This window comes from Anomaloglossus baeobatrachus, chromosome 2 (genome assembly GCF_048569485.1).
Source record: "Anomaloglossus baeobatrachus isolate aAnoBae1 chromosome 2, aAnoBae1.hap1, whole genome shotgun sequence".
Classification (NCBI taxonomy): Eukaryota; Metazoa; Chordata; class Amphibia; order Anura; family Aromobatidae; genus Anomaloglossus; species Anomaloglossus baeobatrachus.
The window spans coordinates 312,273,952-312,291,933 of NC_134354.1; the positions used below are offsets into that span (position 1 = coordinate 312,273,952).

At 46.7% G+C, this 17,982-nt stretch overlaps 1 protein-coding gene across 2 annotated transcripts in view; it reads left to right on the top strand.

Moving 5' to 3' along the window:
• The window catches only part of DEF6 (DEF6 guanine nucleotide exchange factor), an 817,872-nt gene that overhangs the window by 718,872 nt on the left and 81,018 nt on the right, over positions 1–17,982 (top strand). For both annotated transcript variants that reach the window (XM_075335891.1, XM_075335890.1), the window contains exon 10: positions 4,980–5,178. In XM_075335891.1, the coding sequence (XP_075192006.1) occupies positions 4,980–5,178 (199 nt within the window). The remainder of the gene's footprint in view (positions 1–4,979; positions 5,179–17,982) is intronic.

Consider the following 17,982-nt stretch of genomic DNA (forward strand, 5'->3'; position numbering starts at 1 on the left):
GTATTCAAACACATCAAAAGATAGGGTCATATGCAGTAAAACATTTAACTAAGTTCTCATTGGGGACTGCTAGGATGCCCTGACACCTCTTTGTATGACTTATGGATTTATAATGGACAACCTCTTTAATCTGAGTATAAATATTGGAGAAAAGAGGTACACTATGGCCCTTTAGCTGGCACTGGATTATGAGTACTGTGCTATGTATCAATACAACACAGATCTGCTATAAAGATGTTTAGGAGTTTCTAGAACAGTTCATCTTACACGCAAATGTGCCGCTATGGTGCAGACCGGGGTGCTCGGATCCGGGATGGTCGTGGCTCGAGGGGTCCAAACCCGGGCTCAACACAGCACTCCTATTCTTGGAAGGGGGTATTTACAGGGGAGAATTTTGTGACGCCACCTAAGGGTTGCGGTAATGGGAATACCGCTGCTTCTGGAAGGAGTACCGGGGCAGATGTGTACCGCCCCCGTGCCAACGGCCGGGACACTCGGATCCGGAGCCGCGGTGGCTCGAGGGGTCTCCGGACCCGGGGGTTTGCACGGACACTCGAATTCAAAAGAGAGGGGATAGGTATGTACAGGGGATGTGTAAGTTTGTGACGCCACCCACGGTGCATGGTAATGTAAGAGACCACCGTTGCTGTTGGGGAGCCCGGTGGCGATGGTGTAGCAGCAGGATGTTTAACCCCTCTGTGGGTAGGGGGTTTGTGCCCCGGGGCCCGTTGGGTGTTGGTGACTGGAGTGCCGTTGGTAGAGGAAAAGGGGCTTTTCAGCATACTCAGTCCAAGAATAACAACTCCAACAGCTCGTAACCAGAATTCTGAGCACTGCTGCATCATGGAGGGAGCACGTGTGGATCCGTGCCCTTGGTGTTGCTGTTAGCCTGTGGCCTTTTCCGTGGCACCTTCTCACTAGTTGGACCCTCAAGCTTGAAACTTTTCGGGTCCCGCTCACCCGTATGGCTAACGGAGTGAGCTTGCTCTCAGGGTTCACGCGTAGGATTTCTTTGGACTGTAATTTGGGAAAGTCCTATCCCATCGGTGCGCTAGTACCCCGATTTTGGAGCGGGTTGGGGATGAGTCTTGAAGTATTCACCCCCGTCGGGTAAATTACTGGGACGCGTGACGCTACTTCCTGACCTAGGGTCCACGTACCCCGCCGTGCCCTGGCCCCTGCCCGGTGATGGCACAAGGCCGCCGGTTGCTCTTCTTGCCAGTCCATGCCCCTTGACGCGATCTCCTGCGACTGGGGTTCCAGCTCCTACCAGGCGCAGACCAACGTCTGCCACCTAGTAAAACTTCAGGACCTCTGCTCCGGACCGGTGACCTCTCCTTCCCAGAGAGTCACCTTCCACTTCCTACTCCTTTCACTCCTGTTTCCCTTCTCTGGCACTTTCTCACTTTCCCCTACCAACCCCCCCATGTGGGCGGCCCTATTCCCTTCAGGCCCCCCAATGGTGTGTCTGGTGGGTTCGGTGCAAAGTGTTCCTAGGATTTTGACTGGCTACGCTGTTAGCAACACCAAAGGACCAGGATCCGTAACCAAGGAGGAGTGGATACTGTGCAGAAGGGCAGATTGCACAATACCCTGTGACGACCTTATAGGCCAGCGCGTCACAGATGGTGTGGGGCAGCAAGGTGTCAGTCCCTCCGCAGGTAGGGAAGGTCCCGGACTCTGGGGTTTTTGGTGGGCAATCCCACCGGTGGCACTTGATAGTCCGGACCCTGTCTCTGTGCACAATTTTAGCTGTTGTGGCCCCTTGGCGTGAAGCTGTTGGGGCCCTGCTACCTATGTGTAGGGCAGCTGTGTTCTTGATGGCTGGCACTTGGGATTTCAGTTGGGCTGCTTTATATGGAAAACCCTATCCCCCGCGTTGTCTTCAATCTCTGAGCTCTTAGGGAAGTTCATAAAGATACTCCCCCTCCCAGGTTAATTATCAGGACGGCTGAACTTGCTCCTGACCTAGGGTTCTGTACCCCACCGTGCTCGGTACCGGTCCATTTATTGGGCTTGCTGATGCCGACAGTACTCCTAGACTATGTCCGTCTCACCCTTTCCAATGTCACTGTTACTGGTCCCCGACTCCTGTGGTCCTGGACCACCGTTTGCGACTCAACCTTGGTCTTGCTCCCCGGGAGCTACAACTCCCAGCTCCTCACTCTTTGAGGTCTCTCACTGCTCAACTCCTCACTTCCTCTTTCCCACCAGTCTGCCTGACCCCTAGGTGGGTGGGCCTATTCCAGCTTGACCAACCCACTGGTGTGTCTGACAGTCATGATGTGAGGTGTGATTGGGATTTGTGGTACTGATCCTGTGACACCGGTTATTGGGAACCTGGAACCATGGGGGGTAGCCTCTGCACCCTGGGTAAGGATTGCAGCACCCTTTGGCACCCTGATATATTCAGTGGTACCACACAAATAAGTTATATATAGTGCAAAAACAATATTTATCTTCCACCCTTCCTTTTTTCATCTGTGAGATTTTTGTGCCATCAGTCTACAACAGGGATAAAGTACAATAAACAAACCTTATTCACACATTAGACACAGATTTATATAGTGTTTCCCCAGATATAATCCATTGCAATATGAAGTGTGACATTTGTAAAGTGAAAATAAAATAAGCAGTAGGGATACTTTTTTTTACGTAAAAAGGTGACAAGGCTTGGTTTCTGCCCAATAGCAGTGGCAGAAGATGTTAAAAATAATGTCCAATTAACAAAGTGAATTATAGTGCAAAGTAAAAGGGAGGAGGGTAGAGATCACACCCTAAAAAATGCACCTCCCTCCTGTCCACTACCTAACGCGGAGGTCGGCATTCTAATAATGAAAATGATATGGCGCCCCCACTCTCCGAAGGCTATCCCTGAGTTTCCCTACCTTGCCCTCGCAAAGATATGAAAGGTGCTCAAAACTATGGGCAAGGAGCAGAAAACTTGAAAATTTAAACTAGTGGATAATATAGTTCAGACACACACATGCAGGGATAGCCTTCGGAGAGTGGGGGCGCCATATCGTCTCTATTATTAGGGTGCCGACCTCCGCGTTAGGTAGTGGACAGGATGGAGGTGCATTTTTTAGGGTGTGATCACTCCCCTCCTCCCTTTTACTTTGCACTATAATTCACTGTGTTAATTGGATGTTTTTAAGTAAATTTGAATAAAGATGATATTTTAAGGGCACATGCAACGTAAAATAATTTCTTTCTTTATTTTCACATGGTATTAAAAAAGTCCATCCATATTTAGAAGACCCTAGGCCCTAGGGTCTTCTAAATATGGATGGAGAAAAAGGAGCCAGCACGATCTGAAATTGGCATGCATCATATAAAAAGTGAAAATTCACAGATTTATTCCAACTGTACTATAATAAAAAAAAAAATGAGATTTTTAGCAAATAATTGATCAATTCTTTGAGCCACCCCTGCCAACGTCACGGCAAATCTCAATAGGGGGGTCCTAACCTATATTACGTATTTCATGTGCCATGCGGCCTCCTAGATAAAGTTAAAAGCAGAACCATAATGGAGCACACATACCTGTAACCTGTATATAGCCGCTTCCATGTTGCAAAAAAGGCAATTGTGGATAGAGACCAGCCCAGGTCCCAGCATGTGGAGCAAGCTCTACACATACCAGGACTATATCAGAACTGACCCTCCCAGTGCCAGACAGCAACCATTGATAAAGGCGGACCAGATCCAAGAATGGTGCTTAATTAGCATTGCCTGTGGAAAGGGGTGAGGTAACTGAATCTGAACAGCTACCAACAGGAGGAATACATTGCAAACCAAAATCAGGCGTGCATGGTATGGTGATGGTCAGTCACCAGAAATTGTAGCATAACTACAGTCATAACAGAGAAAAAGGAGCCAGCACGATCGGAAATTGGCATGCATCATATAAAAAGTGAAAATTCACAGATTTATTCCAACTGTACTATAATAAAATATGGATGGACTGTAAGGGGTGGGCAGACCCCTTACAATGAAGTATAGTTTCCCCGGAATGTTGATGTTATTTAATAAAAATGTTTTATTGTTTTATGCACTGTTTTTAGGGGTTCCCCTAGTGGCCGGGTGGGACGGCTGTCTCCACAGAAACAGGGCAGAAGAAAGGAGGAGCCGGCAGTAGAAAGAGGAGGGAGGAGTTGAGTTGTGGAGGAAAAAGTTAGAACTAGCAGGCAGTTGAGTCCGGGACGGGAGAGAAGAAGCAGAGAAGGGGCAGAGTGTGGGAGCTGGGTGAATAGGAAAGCCGGAGAGAAGAGGAGAAGGCGGAACCTCAAGTGTGAAGCAGTACTGGTGTGGGTCCGGTCTGTGATAGCCGTAGTGGGAGCCAGGTGAAGTGGATTAGCCAGGCACATCCCCACTGGAGGAGACGTCAGGAGCAGGTTTTTCCCCTCAGCCAAAAAGTGTGAAGTCACCTGAAGTGTTGTGCCTCTGTGAAGAAAAAGCGCGTAATAAAAATGCCTGCTGGTTCAATTGATCCATGTCTGCAGAGTCTCTGTACAACTGACGACGGCGTCTGCACAACCACACTCTGCCCCAACAAGTCATCTCCTGTCCCAAAAGTGACGGCGGCACCAGGGGTAAGCCTAACAGAAGGGGCCACGACTACAATCCCCGAGGCACCCCTGGCACCCCGTTACAGGACTATTTTAATTTCATGTGAAAATAAAGAAAGAAATTATTTTACGTTAGATGTGCCGATATTTTTTCCTCCTATTCAAGTTATAGTCCACCTGGCAGACTTCATGTCGTTGCACTCCATGGATGTGTGGTGTCCTATTCCATTGGGCGTGTCAAGCTTTCCTTCACTTCGTTTGTTGTGATATTTTAAGGGGTATATTTTTGGTTATGCAACACTTTCCCTTCTGTTATAATTTTTAAAAATGTCCACCTTTTTTTTAAATATTGCAATACAAAATCAGAATTCACAATAATAATAATCAATTTTTATTGCTGTTCCTCAGGCTGCTGATTCAGGAGGAGGACAAACTGCGAGTTTTGCTTAAGATGCGGGAAGAGCAGACACATTTTGTCGAAAGAGCACAGAGGGAAAAACAAGAACTACAACATGAAATGGAGATAAAGAGCAAAGAGCTGCAAGAGGCACAGAGGCAGCTAGAAGATGTAAGGGAAAACAGAGAAAAGGCCGACAGAGACGTACAGGTGTGTGATTCTTCTACTAATATAGTTCTTTTAAGCCAGGTGCCCAAACCTCCAGCATCTAAAGCAGTAAGCTGCGAGGCCAACTCTTCATTTCAATAACTGAAACAGATGCTTCCTCTGTCACAAATAATGTATAGACAGAGAAGGAGGCTGGCTTAGCTACTGAATTAAGATGTCAGCCAAGCACCTTCACAAACCGCATAGGTCACGTGCTAATTCGGAAAACTCTTTCCTGTGTTGACCACGTACCTGAAGGTAAACTGCCAGTTACTCACCTCATGAGTTTTATGATCCATCCTGGCCTGTAATTTTGGTTGCTTATCTTTGCATATTATTGCCTCCTCTAGTGTTAAGTTAGTTGAATAATTGTTTAACAAGTTAATTAGATCTTGATTTAAGCACATACTTATACATATATTACATAATACATCAACTACATAAATTTAGATCTTGTCAAGAAAAAGGCACTTGTGCAAGGATGTACAAGTGCAGAATTTGTCTAAGTGCCACAATTGTCAAAGTGCCTGGCAGTTAAAAATGGCAGTTAGACAGGTGTCATGGCTTGGTTTGGGGATTCGATCCAGGGTCCTTTTGTTTCCACTGGACTATTTCCTTTTTCTTACCTGTCCAATGCTGATGCTTTCTATCATCTTTTTTCTCCCTTCTTTGTTACCTCCTCTCCAGGTGTTTCTAATCTCCCCATTTTGGTTTGCCTATTGCATTCTGAGTTGGGTTATGTATGTTAAGCGTTCAGTGCATTTCCTCACTGGCTACATCTCTAGGTAGACTTATTTCATGAAGTTCCAGCCCTTCAAGCTTAGGAGTTTCCTCTTTGATAAACACAGCTTGAGTGTCTGCTGTGAGTCGGTTTGTTTCACTTCACAGCCCCTTTCCCTTTCACTTTTTCTGAATGTTCTCTCACTCAGGGTTTTTGAATCCTCCTGTGCACATTCCTTTCCTTTTTTAACAGTGTATGGTGACCTCCCCTTTGGTCTTTCAGGAAGTACGAGAAACCCCTCAATGGCCTTTTAAGGAGTCAGGTTTGAGGGGGTGTTATTAGTTGTGGGTCTTACTACAGTCCCTGACAGAAGTTCTGTTGCTTATTCATGTTATGTAAATAAAAGCTTATAACCTGACTTTAAATTCATCCATTGGTTTCATAAATTACTCTTTTGAAAGCTGAAACCTGAAACCTTCCCAAATTTGGTTTAGGTTATGAAAATAAAGTTCTGCAAAGCTGAAATATTGATCATTTAATGAACACAAAAAGGTCAGATTTTGGCAAGACAAAAGTTTTGTCGCCTTGTCATATAATGAATCCAATCCTAGTTTATATCCTCACCTGTGCTCACTAAATTATCGGTTAATTAGTGGGTGTGTATAAAAAGAAACCCAGCACCTCAGACCTTCACTTGAACTGCAACTTGACCTCTGACAACATGCCAAAAATCCACCCTATGACCAAAGCCTTGATTATCAAGAGGCTGAAGACCAGATCCAGTGCAGAGGTGGCTGGCACCTTTAATGTGTCTCAGCGTCAAGTGCAAAGAATTAAAAAAAGATTTGAAGAGACTGGAGATGTTTTTGACAAGCCCAGGTCCAGCAGACCCCGCAAGACAACTGCTCAGGAGGAATGTTTGTTGATTAGAAAATCCAAAGCCAGCCCCTCTTCTACTACAGCAGAGCTCCAAAAGACCTGGTCACCTCAAGTCCCTGTGTCAACTAGAACAGTTTGTAGGATTCTGTCTCAAAGTGGCCTCCATGGTCAAATCAGTGCCCAGAAGCCAGCACTAAACAAAAGGCAATTAAAAAACCATGTGGCATTTGCAAAGTCCCACAGCCTGCTAAACAGATGGATGCTGGAAAAATGGCAGAAGGTGGATTTCTCTGATAAATCTTCAGTTGAATTACACCACAGCCGCCGCAAATACTGCAGGAGACCTACTGGAGCCTGTATGGATCCAGAAAACAGTTACGTTTGGTGGTGGAAAGATCATGGTCTGGGGTTACATTCAGTATGGGGGTGTGCAAAACATTTGCAAGGTGGAAGGCAATATCAATAGCCTAAAATATCAAGAAGTATTAGCTACCTCTTACATGCCCAATCATAAAAGGGGTCAAATTCTGCAGCAGGATGGTGCTCCATCTCATACATCCATCTCTACAACAAGGTTCCTCCTGGCAAAGAAGATCAAGGTGCTCAAGGACTGGCCAGCCCAGTCACCAGACATGAACATCATTGAGCATGGTTGCGTAGGATGAAAGAGGAAGCTTGGAAGACAAAACCAAAGAATCTAGATGAACTCTGGGAGGCATGTAAGACTGCATTATTTGCTATTCCTGATGACTTCATCAATAAATTGTATGAATCATTGTTCAACCACATGGATGCAGTCCTTCAAGCTCATGGAAGTCACACAAAATATTAAATATGGCTCTAATAGCACCACAACTTCATTCACCAATGTTATGCAACATATCTTTGTATTAGAAGTTAATTATTTGTTTGAATTTCACATTACTTTCTATGGGCGACAAAACCTTTGTCTTGCCAAAATCTGACCTTTCTGTGTTCTTTAAATGATCAATATTTCAGCTTTGCAGCAACTTTATTTTCACAACCTAAACCAAATTTGGGAGGGTTTCAGCTTTCAAAAGAGTAATTTCTGAATTCATTGGATGAATTTAAAGTCAGGTTATAAGCTTTTTATTTTCCTAACATGGATAAGTGACAGAACTTCTGTCAGGGACTGTAGTCTGTACCCCGGAAATTCTGCTGGAGAAGGGATGGTGTATTAGTGATTCTAGCCTTACAGTAATTGCTGCTGTAACATAAAAAAATCTATTTTATTCTCTAATAATACCGCTCTTAGGTGCATTCACTGTAGCACTAGTTGCTGGGGAAGGGATGGTGTATTAGAGGCATGTAGGCAGGGATTCAAGCCTTAACGACCTTGCTGCTGCTACCATGTTTCCCAGAAAATAAGACTTACCCTGAATATAAGACTTAAGGGCACTTTACACACAGCGACATAGCTAGCAATGTCGCTGATGAAAGCACCCTCCCCCGTCGGTTGTGCGTCACGGGCAAATTGCTGCCTGTGGCGCACAACATTGCTTACAGCCGTTACACGTACTTACCTTCCTAACGACGTCGCTGTTGCCGGTGAACCGCCTCCTTTCTAAGGGGGGCGGTCTGTGCGGCGTCACAGCGGTGTCACTAAGCGGCCTAATTGAAGCGGAGGGGCGGAGATGAGCGGCCATAACATCCCGCCCACCTCCTTCCTTCCTCATTGTGGGCGGCCACAGGGACGGTTATGTTCCTCATTCCTGCGGTGTCACACATAGCGATGTGTGCTGCCGCAACAACAACAAACAACATTGTACCTGCAGCAGCAACGATATTTGTGATTAGAACAACGTGTCAACGATCAGGTGAGTAATTTTGATCAATAACAGTCGTTCCTGCGTTTCACACGCAACGACGTCGCTAACAAGGCCGGATGTGCGTCACGAATTCCTTGACCCCCAACGACATTTCGTTAGCGATCTCGTTGCGTGTAAAGTGGCCTTTAGTCACGGTTCAATAAAGAAGTGTCTATGCAGCCAAAAAAGTTAAAGACTACTGCAGGACACTTCATTATAGAAAGCAGATACCCCGAAAAGAGAGAAGAAGAAAGACAGAAGAGCCTGCGATCATACTCACCAGACACCAACCAAAAGCAGTGGAACGCATCAAGGATCTTCGCTGGAATGCACACCCCCACACATTAGATCACACACACACACAAACACACACGTGAGATCACGCATAATCACACATCAGATTGCACACACACACTCACCACATCCAGTGATATCGATTGTTTCTGGGCGCATAAGGACCTGCGATGCTGTGCAGTGGAGTGCCAGGACCTGTGGGTGGAACACATGGAGGACCGATCAGTGGAACGCATCATAGAGACAGGAGAGCAAAGAGTGGTATCACCAGATGTGGTGTGTCTGTGTGCGCGCGATTGTATATGCAATCTCGTGTATGTGATCCGATGAAGGAGGAGAGGACGGTGTGCGGCATACCTGCTGGGAGCAACATAGACGCCCGGGGTCTGGTAAGTATGATGATCCTGGGAAGGGGGATCTGCATTTTTTTTGGGGGGGGGGGGGGGTAAATCTTCCCTCAACCATAGTATCATAGTATCATAATTTTTAAGGTTGAAAGGAGACTCTAAGGCGGGCTTTGCACATTACGACATCGCATGTCGATGCTGCGATGTCGAGTGCGATAGTCCCAGCCCCCGTCGTACGTACGATATCTTGTGATAGCTGCCGTAGCGAACATTATCGCTATGGCAGCTTCACATGCACTCACCTGTCCTGCGACGTTGCTCTGGCTGGCAACCCGCCTCCTTCCTAAGGGGGTGGGCCATGCGGCGTCACAGCGACGTCACACGGCAGGCGGCCAATAGCAACGGAGGGGCGGAGATGAGCAGGATGTAAACATCCCGCCCACCTCCTTCCTTCTCATAGCAGCCGGGACGCAGGTAGGAGATGTTCCTCGCTCCTGCGGGTTCACACACAGCGATCTGTGCTGCCGCAGGAGCGAGGAACAACATCGTACCTGTCGCTGCACTGGCATTATGGAAATGTCGGAGACTACACCGATGATACGATAACGACGCTTTTGTGCTCGTTCATCGTATCAAAAAGGTTTTACATACTACGACATCGCAGGTGACGCCGGATGTGCGTCACTTTCGATTTGACCCCACCGACATCGCACCTGCAATGTCGTAGTGTGCAAAGCCGGCCTAAGTCCATCTAGTTCAAACCATGTTTCCCTGAGACTAAGCCCTTCCCTGAAAATAAGACCTAGCTATTTTTCTCGGGGCAAAAAAAACATGACCGTGTCTGTCTTATTTTTTGGTTAACAGGGTATGTAAAAAAAAATCTATTCTATTTTCCAATAATACCACTCATATCAGTAATTAGTGTATGGAAATCTGGTGGTGAAGGGATATTGTATTAGAGGCATCTAGACCAAGAGTCTCAAACACGCGGCCCCTCAGGCTGCTTCTTGCGGCCCGCAGGCACGTGGACCCTTGTTGTGAATGTCATCCGAGGGGGTGATGGTTTGGAGCTCCCTCTGGTGGTCAGGACTGGGGGTGAAGCTGGCTGTGCCTCAACAGGTATGGGAGTTAATTGGGAGTTTGGGAATTCCAATTGCAGATCAGCCTGGGTTATATAGTAGAGCAGTGTCTGCTGGCTGGGGCCGGTTATTGTTGTCGTTCCTCAGTCTCTGAATTGGCTTGGAGTTGTCCTTCCATTTTTCCTGTGCCTGTCTCATTCCAGATAAGTTGCAACTTATTTACTTTATTGCCTGATCCACACCTCCTAAGGGTGTTTTGGTTTTTCTTTTTGTTTTGCTTAAAGTCTGTTTTCTTGCAGGACAGGAATTGTCTTTCTCTTTTGATGAGCATGGGGGTTCTCCCTCGGCAGGTCCCACTGCAAGAAAAGGGAGATTCTCCCTGTTATATTTGATTATTTGCATTTTTGTATTTCTTGGGGGTTTTTTTTTGGTATTTTGTTTCTCCCATTATTTACAAGAGTATCTGATATAGTGGGGAAGTGTCCGTGTGGGCTCAGTATTTTTCTTATCAGGAGATCGGTATTTTTCCACAGGGTTTTTGCATGGACCGCAATCAGTTATCTGTCCTGTCCTGTTCTATCTAGGAAGTCGGGCCTTGCCTTTGCAAATCTATATTTCCTATCTGTGTATTGTTTTCTTACATCACTGTTGGCTTTATATGTTGGGGGCTTGCTATTCCTTTCGGGACTACTCTGAGGCAAGATAGGTTCCCTCATTTCTATCTGTGAGGTGTAATAAGTTTTTCCAGCTGTGATGTGGCGTCTAGGTGTGTTTAGGAACGCTCCAAGGCTACTTCTAGTGTGGTCAGACAAATAGGGGATTGCGGTCAACTCAGGTTCCAACTACTCGTGTTTTTTCTGCTGATGGGATTTTTGTGATCATCCACGGTGACCAGATCATAGCAGACCCTGGAACTATCGCGGCTGGTGCAGAGGCTGTAGCCATCAGTGCTTTATTTCTAATGAATGTTTTGCCAGCACTGCCAAAGTCAAGCTCACTCTGCACATTCTAATGGCAGCCGCCGGCCAATCAGAGGCAAGCAACAGAGGCGTATAACCTCAGATGCTTGCCTCTGTCTAATTGGCCAGCGTCTTCAATTTGAATAGTTGTGCAGAGAGAACTTGACTGGCAAAACGTTCATCTGAATTTCAGATGAAGCACTGACAGTGGCTGCAATCGTTACCAGGTCCACTTGCCTGCTGGCCTCATGAAGCAGGAAAGAGGACGCCGACCGAATGGAGGGCAGGTGAGAAGAATGTTTTGGTGTGTGTGTTGCCCGCTGAGGCTGCACAGGGTAGGGTAGGTTGTGTGTTTGTTGTGTGTGTGTGTGTGTGTGTGAAGAATGGCACAATAGGGGACCACGATGGGACATTTCTACAAGAAGAGGTCCAGCAAATGTGGACATTACTACAAGAAGAGGACCTGCATGGGCACATTACTATAGGATGGGCACAAGGATGGGGCACATTGCTACAGGATGGTGACCAGGATGGGCATATTACTTCAGGATGGGGATAACGATGGGCACATTACAACAGGATGGGCACAAGGATTGGCACATTACCACAGGATGGGCACAAGAATCTGTACATTACTACAGGATGGGCACAAGAATGGGGCACATTACTACAGGAAGGTGACCAGGATGGGCATATTTCTTCAGGATGGGGACAAGGATGGGAACATTACAACAGGATGGGCACAAGGATTGGCACATTACTACAGGATAGGAACAAGGATGGACACATTACCACAGGATGGGCACCTTACTACAGGATGGGCACAAGGATGGGGCACATTACTTCAGGATGGGGACCAGGATGGGCATATTACTTCATGATGGGGACAAGGATGGGCATATTACCACAGGATGGGCACAGAAATTGGAACATTACTACAGGATAGGAACAAGGATGGACACATTACCACAGGATGGGAACATTACAACAGGATGGGCACAGGGATGGGCACATTACCAGAGGATGGGCCCAATACTACAAGATGCGCACAAGGATGGGGCACATTACTTCAGGATGGGGACCAGGATGGGCATATTTCTTCAGGATGGGGACAAGGATGGGCACATTACCGCAGGATGGGCACAAGAATTGGCACATTACTACATGATAGGAACAAGGATGGACACATTACCACAGGATGAGAACATTACAACAGGTTGGGCACAGGGATGGGCACATTACCACATGATAGGCACAAGAATTGGCACATTACTACAGGATAGGAACAAGGATGGACACATTACCACAAGATGCCAACATTTCAACAGGATGGGCACAGGGATGGACACATTACCAGAGGATGGGCCCAATACTACAAGATGGGCACAAGGATGGGCACATTATCACAGGATGGGCACATTACTACAGGATCGGCACAAGGATGGGCACATTACTACAGGATGGGCACATTACTACAAGAAGAAGACAAGGACGGGCACATTACTATAGGATGGGAACCAGGATGGGGCACATTACTACAGGATCGGTACAAGGATGGGGAATATTACTTCAGAATGGGGATAAGGATGGGCAAATTACTTCAGGATGGGGAGAAGGATGGGCAGATTACTTTAGGATGGGGACAAGGCTAGTCACATGACTACAGGATGGGGACAAGGATGGGCACATTACTATAGGATGGGGACAAAGATGGGCACATTACTACAGGATGGGCACATTGCTACAAGAAGAAGACAAGGACGGGAACATTACTATAGGATGGGAACCAGGATGGGGCACATTACTACAGGATGGGGGAAAGGATGGGGACATTACTACAGGATGAGGACCAGGATGGGGACATTACTACAGAATTTGGACAAGGATGGGCACATTACTACAGGATGGGGACAAGAATGGATACAATACTACAGGATGGGGACAAGGATGGGGCGCATTACTACAAGAAAGGGACAAGGATTGGCACATTACTACAGGACAGGGACAAGGATGGTCACATTACTACACGATAGAAATAAGGATGAGCACATTACTACAAGGGGACAAGGATGGGCACATTACTACAGAATGGGGAGCAGGATGGCGCACATTGCTGCAAGAAGGGGAAAAGGATGAGAATATTACTACAAGATTTTGGCCAAAATTAGCACCATATAGTAACTGTAAAACTGTATTTACTTACAAAAAGGGGATAACATCTTATTACCAGCAAAAATGATTTTTGTTTTATATATATTTAAACAAAAAAAGTGCACATTTGTTATGAAAAATGTTCAAAAACAGTGATCCAAAGGTGTATAGAAAAAAAATATGGTACCAATAAAAATGTCATTTTGTCCGGAAAAAAAAGCGGCCCCCAAATTTTTTTTTTCTATTTATGGCCCTTTATACGCAGCCGCATTTGAGACCCCTGATCTAAACAGTGATTATTGGCAAAAGGGTACTTTACATGCTACGACATCGCTAGCGATCTCGTTAGCGATGTGAAATTCTAGATCGCAAGTGCGATCTTTCGAGATCGCACATGCGTAAAATGACCTATGTGCGATCTCGAAAGATCGCACTTGCAATCTAGAATTTCATATCGCTAACGAGATCGCTAGCGATGTCGCAGCATGTAAAGTACCCTTTACATTCCTTGCTGCTATGTTAACCCAAAAGTCTTTTTCAGGGCTAATTCAATTCTATTTTATTCTCTAATAATACCGCTCTTGGCTGCAAGTAGTGTAGGGAGAGATGGTGGAGAAGGGATAGTGTATTAGAGGCATCTAGGCAGTGATTATTGCCTTACATTCCTTGCTACTGCAACCTAAAACCAAAAGTTCTTTTCAGGCCTACATCTATTCTATTCCCTATTAATACCTTTGTTAATTGCATTAAGTGTAGGGACAGTTACTGGCGGGTGAATAGTTTTGGATTAGACTCATATAGGTATACTCTATAGGTATACTGGACTGAAACCTAACTGCGTTCGTCAGGATACATGTGATGTTCTGGGACACATACTGGTGTAAGACAGGGAGGACGGCACACTGGGAAATATAGTGGCAGCCTTTGGACTAAGTACCGCTGGACGGCTGCTGCCATTAGGTTGTGGAAAGCCTCTGTGTCCATAAACCTAAATGGCAACATTTCCAGGGCAAGCAGTCAGGATACGCAAGCACGTGGCACCCTGTTACAGTTGCTGCGAGCACTGGAGACTATGTACAGATTTCTTGCTACTGCACATGTGCGAGTGCTGGAGACTAAGTCCAGATTTCTTGCTACTGCACATGTGCGAGCGCTGGAGACTAAGTCCAGATTTCTTGCTACTGCACATGTGCGAGCGCTGGAGACTAAGTCCAGATTTCTTGCTACTGCACATGTGCGAGCGCCGGAGACTAAGTCCTATCTTGGAGCCATTGCACATGTGCGGGTGACATCATCGCTGACACGAGGTCACATGTCTCTGACACCTTCTATGCCGATTGGTCGCTGGTCATGTGCTTGTGATGCCTTGCTCGGTGATAGGACAGCATGACGTCACTCCTGTCGTTCTGGCAGCGGATTGGCTCTGGTGTCCTCCATCTTGGATGAGGCACAGAGTCTATATAAGACCCTGACACACGCCGCATGGCGCTCAGTCCTCTTGGTTCATGCATAAGAGTAGACGCTCTGTGCGCGTTCCTCTAGGCATTCCTCTGTCTATGCTAGGTGAGCGCTACCGGCAGGGTAGCGTTCTTATACCTTACAGCTTCGGCTGCTGTCCGTATCCTTACCTCTTAGGGGAGCGGACATAGGCAGGTGCCTGAGGCACATGGTCTGGCTGGGCCTTGTGGTTCGACTCGTAGGTGGACGTTGCCACTAGGGTAACGTTCCTTATACTGCGTCTGGCAGTTGTTCGTATCCTCGCACACTAGGGGAGCGAACAGTAGTAGGAGCTTTGTGCGGCTTACGCTGCTGTTCGTCTCTTTTGCACCACTAGAAGAGCGGACCTAGGCAGGTGCCATATCTAGTGGTTCGTGTCCTCGCACACTAGTGGAGCGAACGCAGGTAGGAGCTTTGTGCGGCTTACGCTGCTGTTCGTCTCTTTTGCACCACTAGAAGAGCGGACCTAGGTAGGTGCCATTTCGCACACATTGCCTTTGTCTCTGTGGTTATTAACAGAGATCATTCCACACACCCTCCAAGTAAGGGAGGAATTGCTTTACTTACTTATTATATCCTTCTGTGAGTTAACAGAGGTATTGCACTCTGCCATAGTCTGCAGCAGAGTCTTTGCACGGTGGACCCTGACTGTCTGATACTCCTTTAGGTTATTATCAGACAGCCCCCCATAACATTAGGACTGAGCCAAGGGTCTGGCAGTTATGGCAGAATATCAGCAGTTACACCGTTACATACAAGTACTTGAGTCACGGCTCAAGAGTATAGAGGATAAACCTCAGACCATGGTGACATCTGCACATGATCCTCGACTTGCTCTGCCAAACAGATATTCTGGCGATGCCAGATCATGTCGTGGTTTCATTAGTCAGTGTCAGATACACCTAGAGGTCAACTCTTCTCGCTTCTCTACAGAGAGGTCCAGAGTAGGCTTTATCATCTCCTTACTTCAGGACAAAGCCTTAGAATGGGCGACTCCCCTATGGGAGCGCTCTGATGTGGTTACTCTGAGACATCAAGACTTTCTTGTTGCTCTTAAGGCGGTATTCATGGGTCCGCAGGTTACCCATGATGCGGCCCTGAGACTGTTAGATCTATCTCAGGGTTCGGTATCCACTAGTTCTTATGCCATTGCTTTTAGAACTCTGGTGGCAGAACTAGATTGGCCAGAGAAGGTGTTGATTCCTATCTTCTGGAGAGGGTTGGCAGGCTATGTCAAGGATGCTCTTGCTACTCGTGAGGTCCCTGCTTCTCTGGAGGACTTGATCACAGTAGCAACGAGGATCGATGTACGCAATAAGGAACGTAGACTCGAGGTCTCTTCCTCACGCCCTAAGCATCGGGCTATTCCAGTTGTTGAGGGTCCGCTACCATCTTCCTCAGCATCTGAAACATCTCCCACTCCTATGGAGTTAGGTCATACGTTTTCCAGACTACGCAAGTCTGGTCCTCCTATATGTTACGTATGTCGTCAGGCTGGGCACTATGCCAACAAGTGTCCTAGTCGTCAGGGAAACTCCCTGGCCTAGTAACCATTAGAGGGGGGTTACTAGAGACGTCCTCTGCACCCTCTAAGTGTTGTATCCCAGGTCAACTCTCGGTATCTGAGAATACATGGCCTATTATGGCTTTTGTGGATTCCGGAGCTGACGGGACTTTTGTGTCCTCAGGATTTGTAAAGGGACACAATATTCCCTCTATCATGTTAGAGGCGCCTATTCCTGTCCGTGTTGTTAATGGAACTATGTTGTCTGACTCCATTACATTGAGGACAGTTCCCTTGCGCCTTTCCCTGTCTCAGGGTCACATAGAGGAGATTTCTTTTCTTGTTTTGCCTGAGGGTATAGACGACGTCCTTCTGGGTCTCCCATGGCTTCGGACTCATGCTCCTCACATTGACTGGGAGTCTGACAGCATTATTAGTTGGGGTTCGAAATGTCAGTCCCGATGTCTTCCATTACCACCTAAGGTCATTGCGGTTGCATCTACTGATCTCTCTCCCATACCTACACCCTATCTGGATTTCGCTGACGTGTTCTCCAAACAGGGTGCTGAGGTTCTTCCACCCCATAGGCCGTATGACTGTGCCATAGACCTTATCCCAGGTTCGGTTCCACCTAAAGGCAGGGTTTACCCCCTGTCGATACCTGAGTCGGAGGCCATGTCGACCTATATAAGAGAGAGTTTAGAGAAGGGGTTCATTCGTAAGTCTGTCTCTCCCGCGGGAGCTGGATTTTTCTTTGTTCGGAAGAAAGAGGGTGATTTGCGTCCCTGCATAGATTACAGGGGTCTCAACGCAATCACAATAAAGAACAAATACCCATTACCTTTAATTTTGGAGCTCTTTGACAGACTGAGAGGAGCTCAAGTTTTTACGAAGTTGGATCTGCGGGGTGCGTATAACTTGGTACGAATTCGAAAGGGTGACGAATGGAAGACCGCTTTTAACACCCGAGACGGTCACTATGAATACCTCGTCATGCCTTTTGGGTTATGTAATGCACCCGCAGTATTTCAGGACTTCGTAAACGATGTGCTCAGGGATTTACTGTTATCCTCCGTCGTGGTGTATCTGGACGACATCCTGATTTTTTCTCCTGATCTGGAGACTCATCGTCAGGATGTCGTTCGTGTCCTTTCCCGTTTAAGGGAGCACTCATTGTTTGCTAAACTCGAGAAATGTGTATTCGAGCAGTCCTCATTGCCTTTTTTGGGTTACATTATCTCACAAGAGGGCCTGGCTATGGATCCTGCGAAGCTCTCTGCTGTCCTGCAATGGTCCGAACCTCATTCCTTGAAGGCGGTGCAACGCTTCTTAGGATTCATAAATTATTACAGGCAGTTCATACCCCATTTTTCTACTTTGGTGGCCCCTTTGGTGGCCTTGACTAAGAAATGTGCTAATCCCAAAGCCTGGTCTACTGAGACATCTCAGGCTTTTGAGGCAGTAAAAAGACACTTTTCAACTGCTCCCGTTCTTCAAAGACCCGATGAGAGTAAGCCCTTCCTCTTAGAGGTTGATGCCTCTTCAGT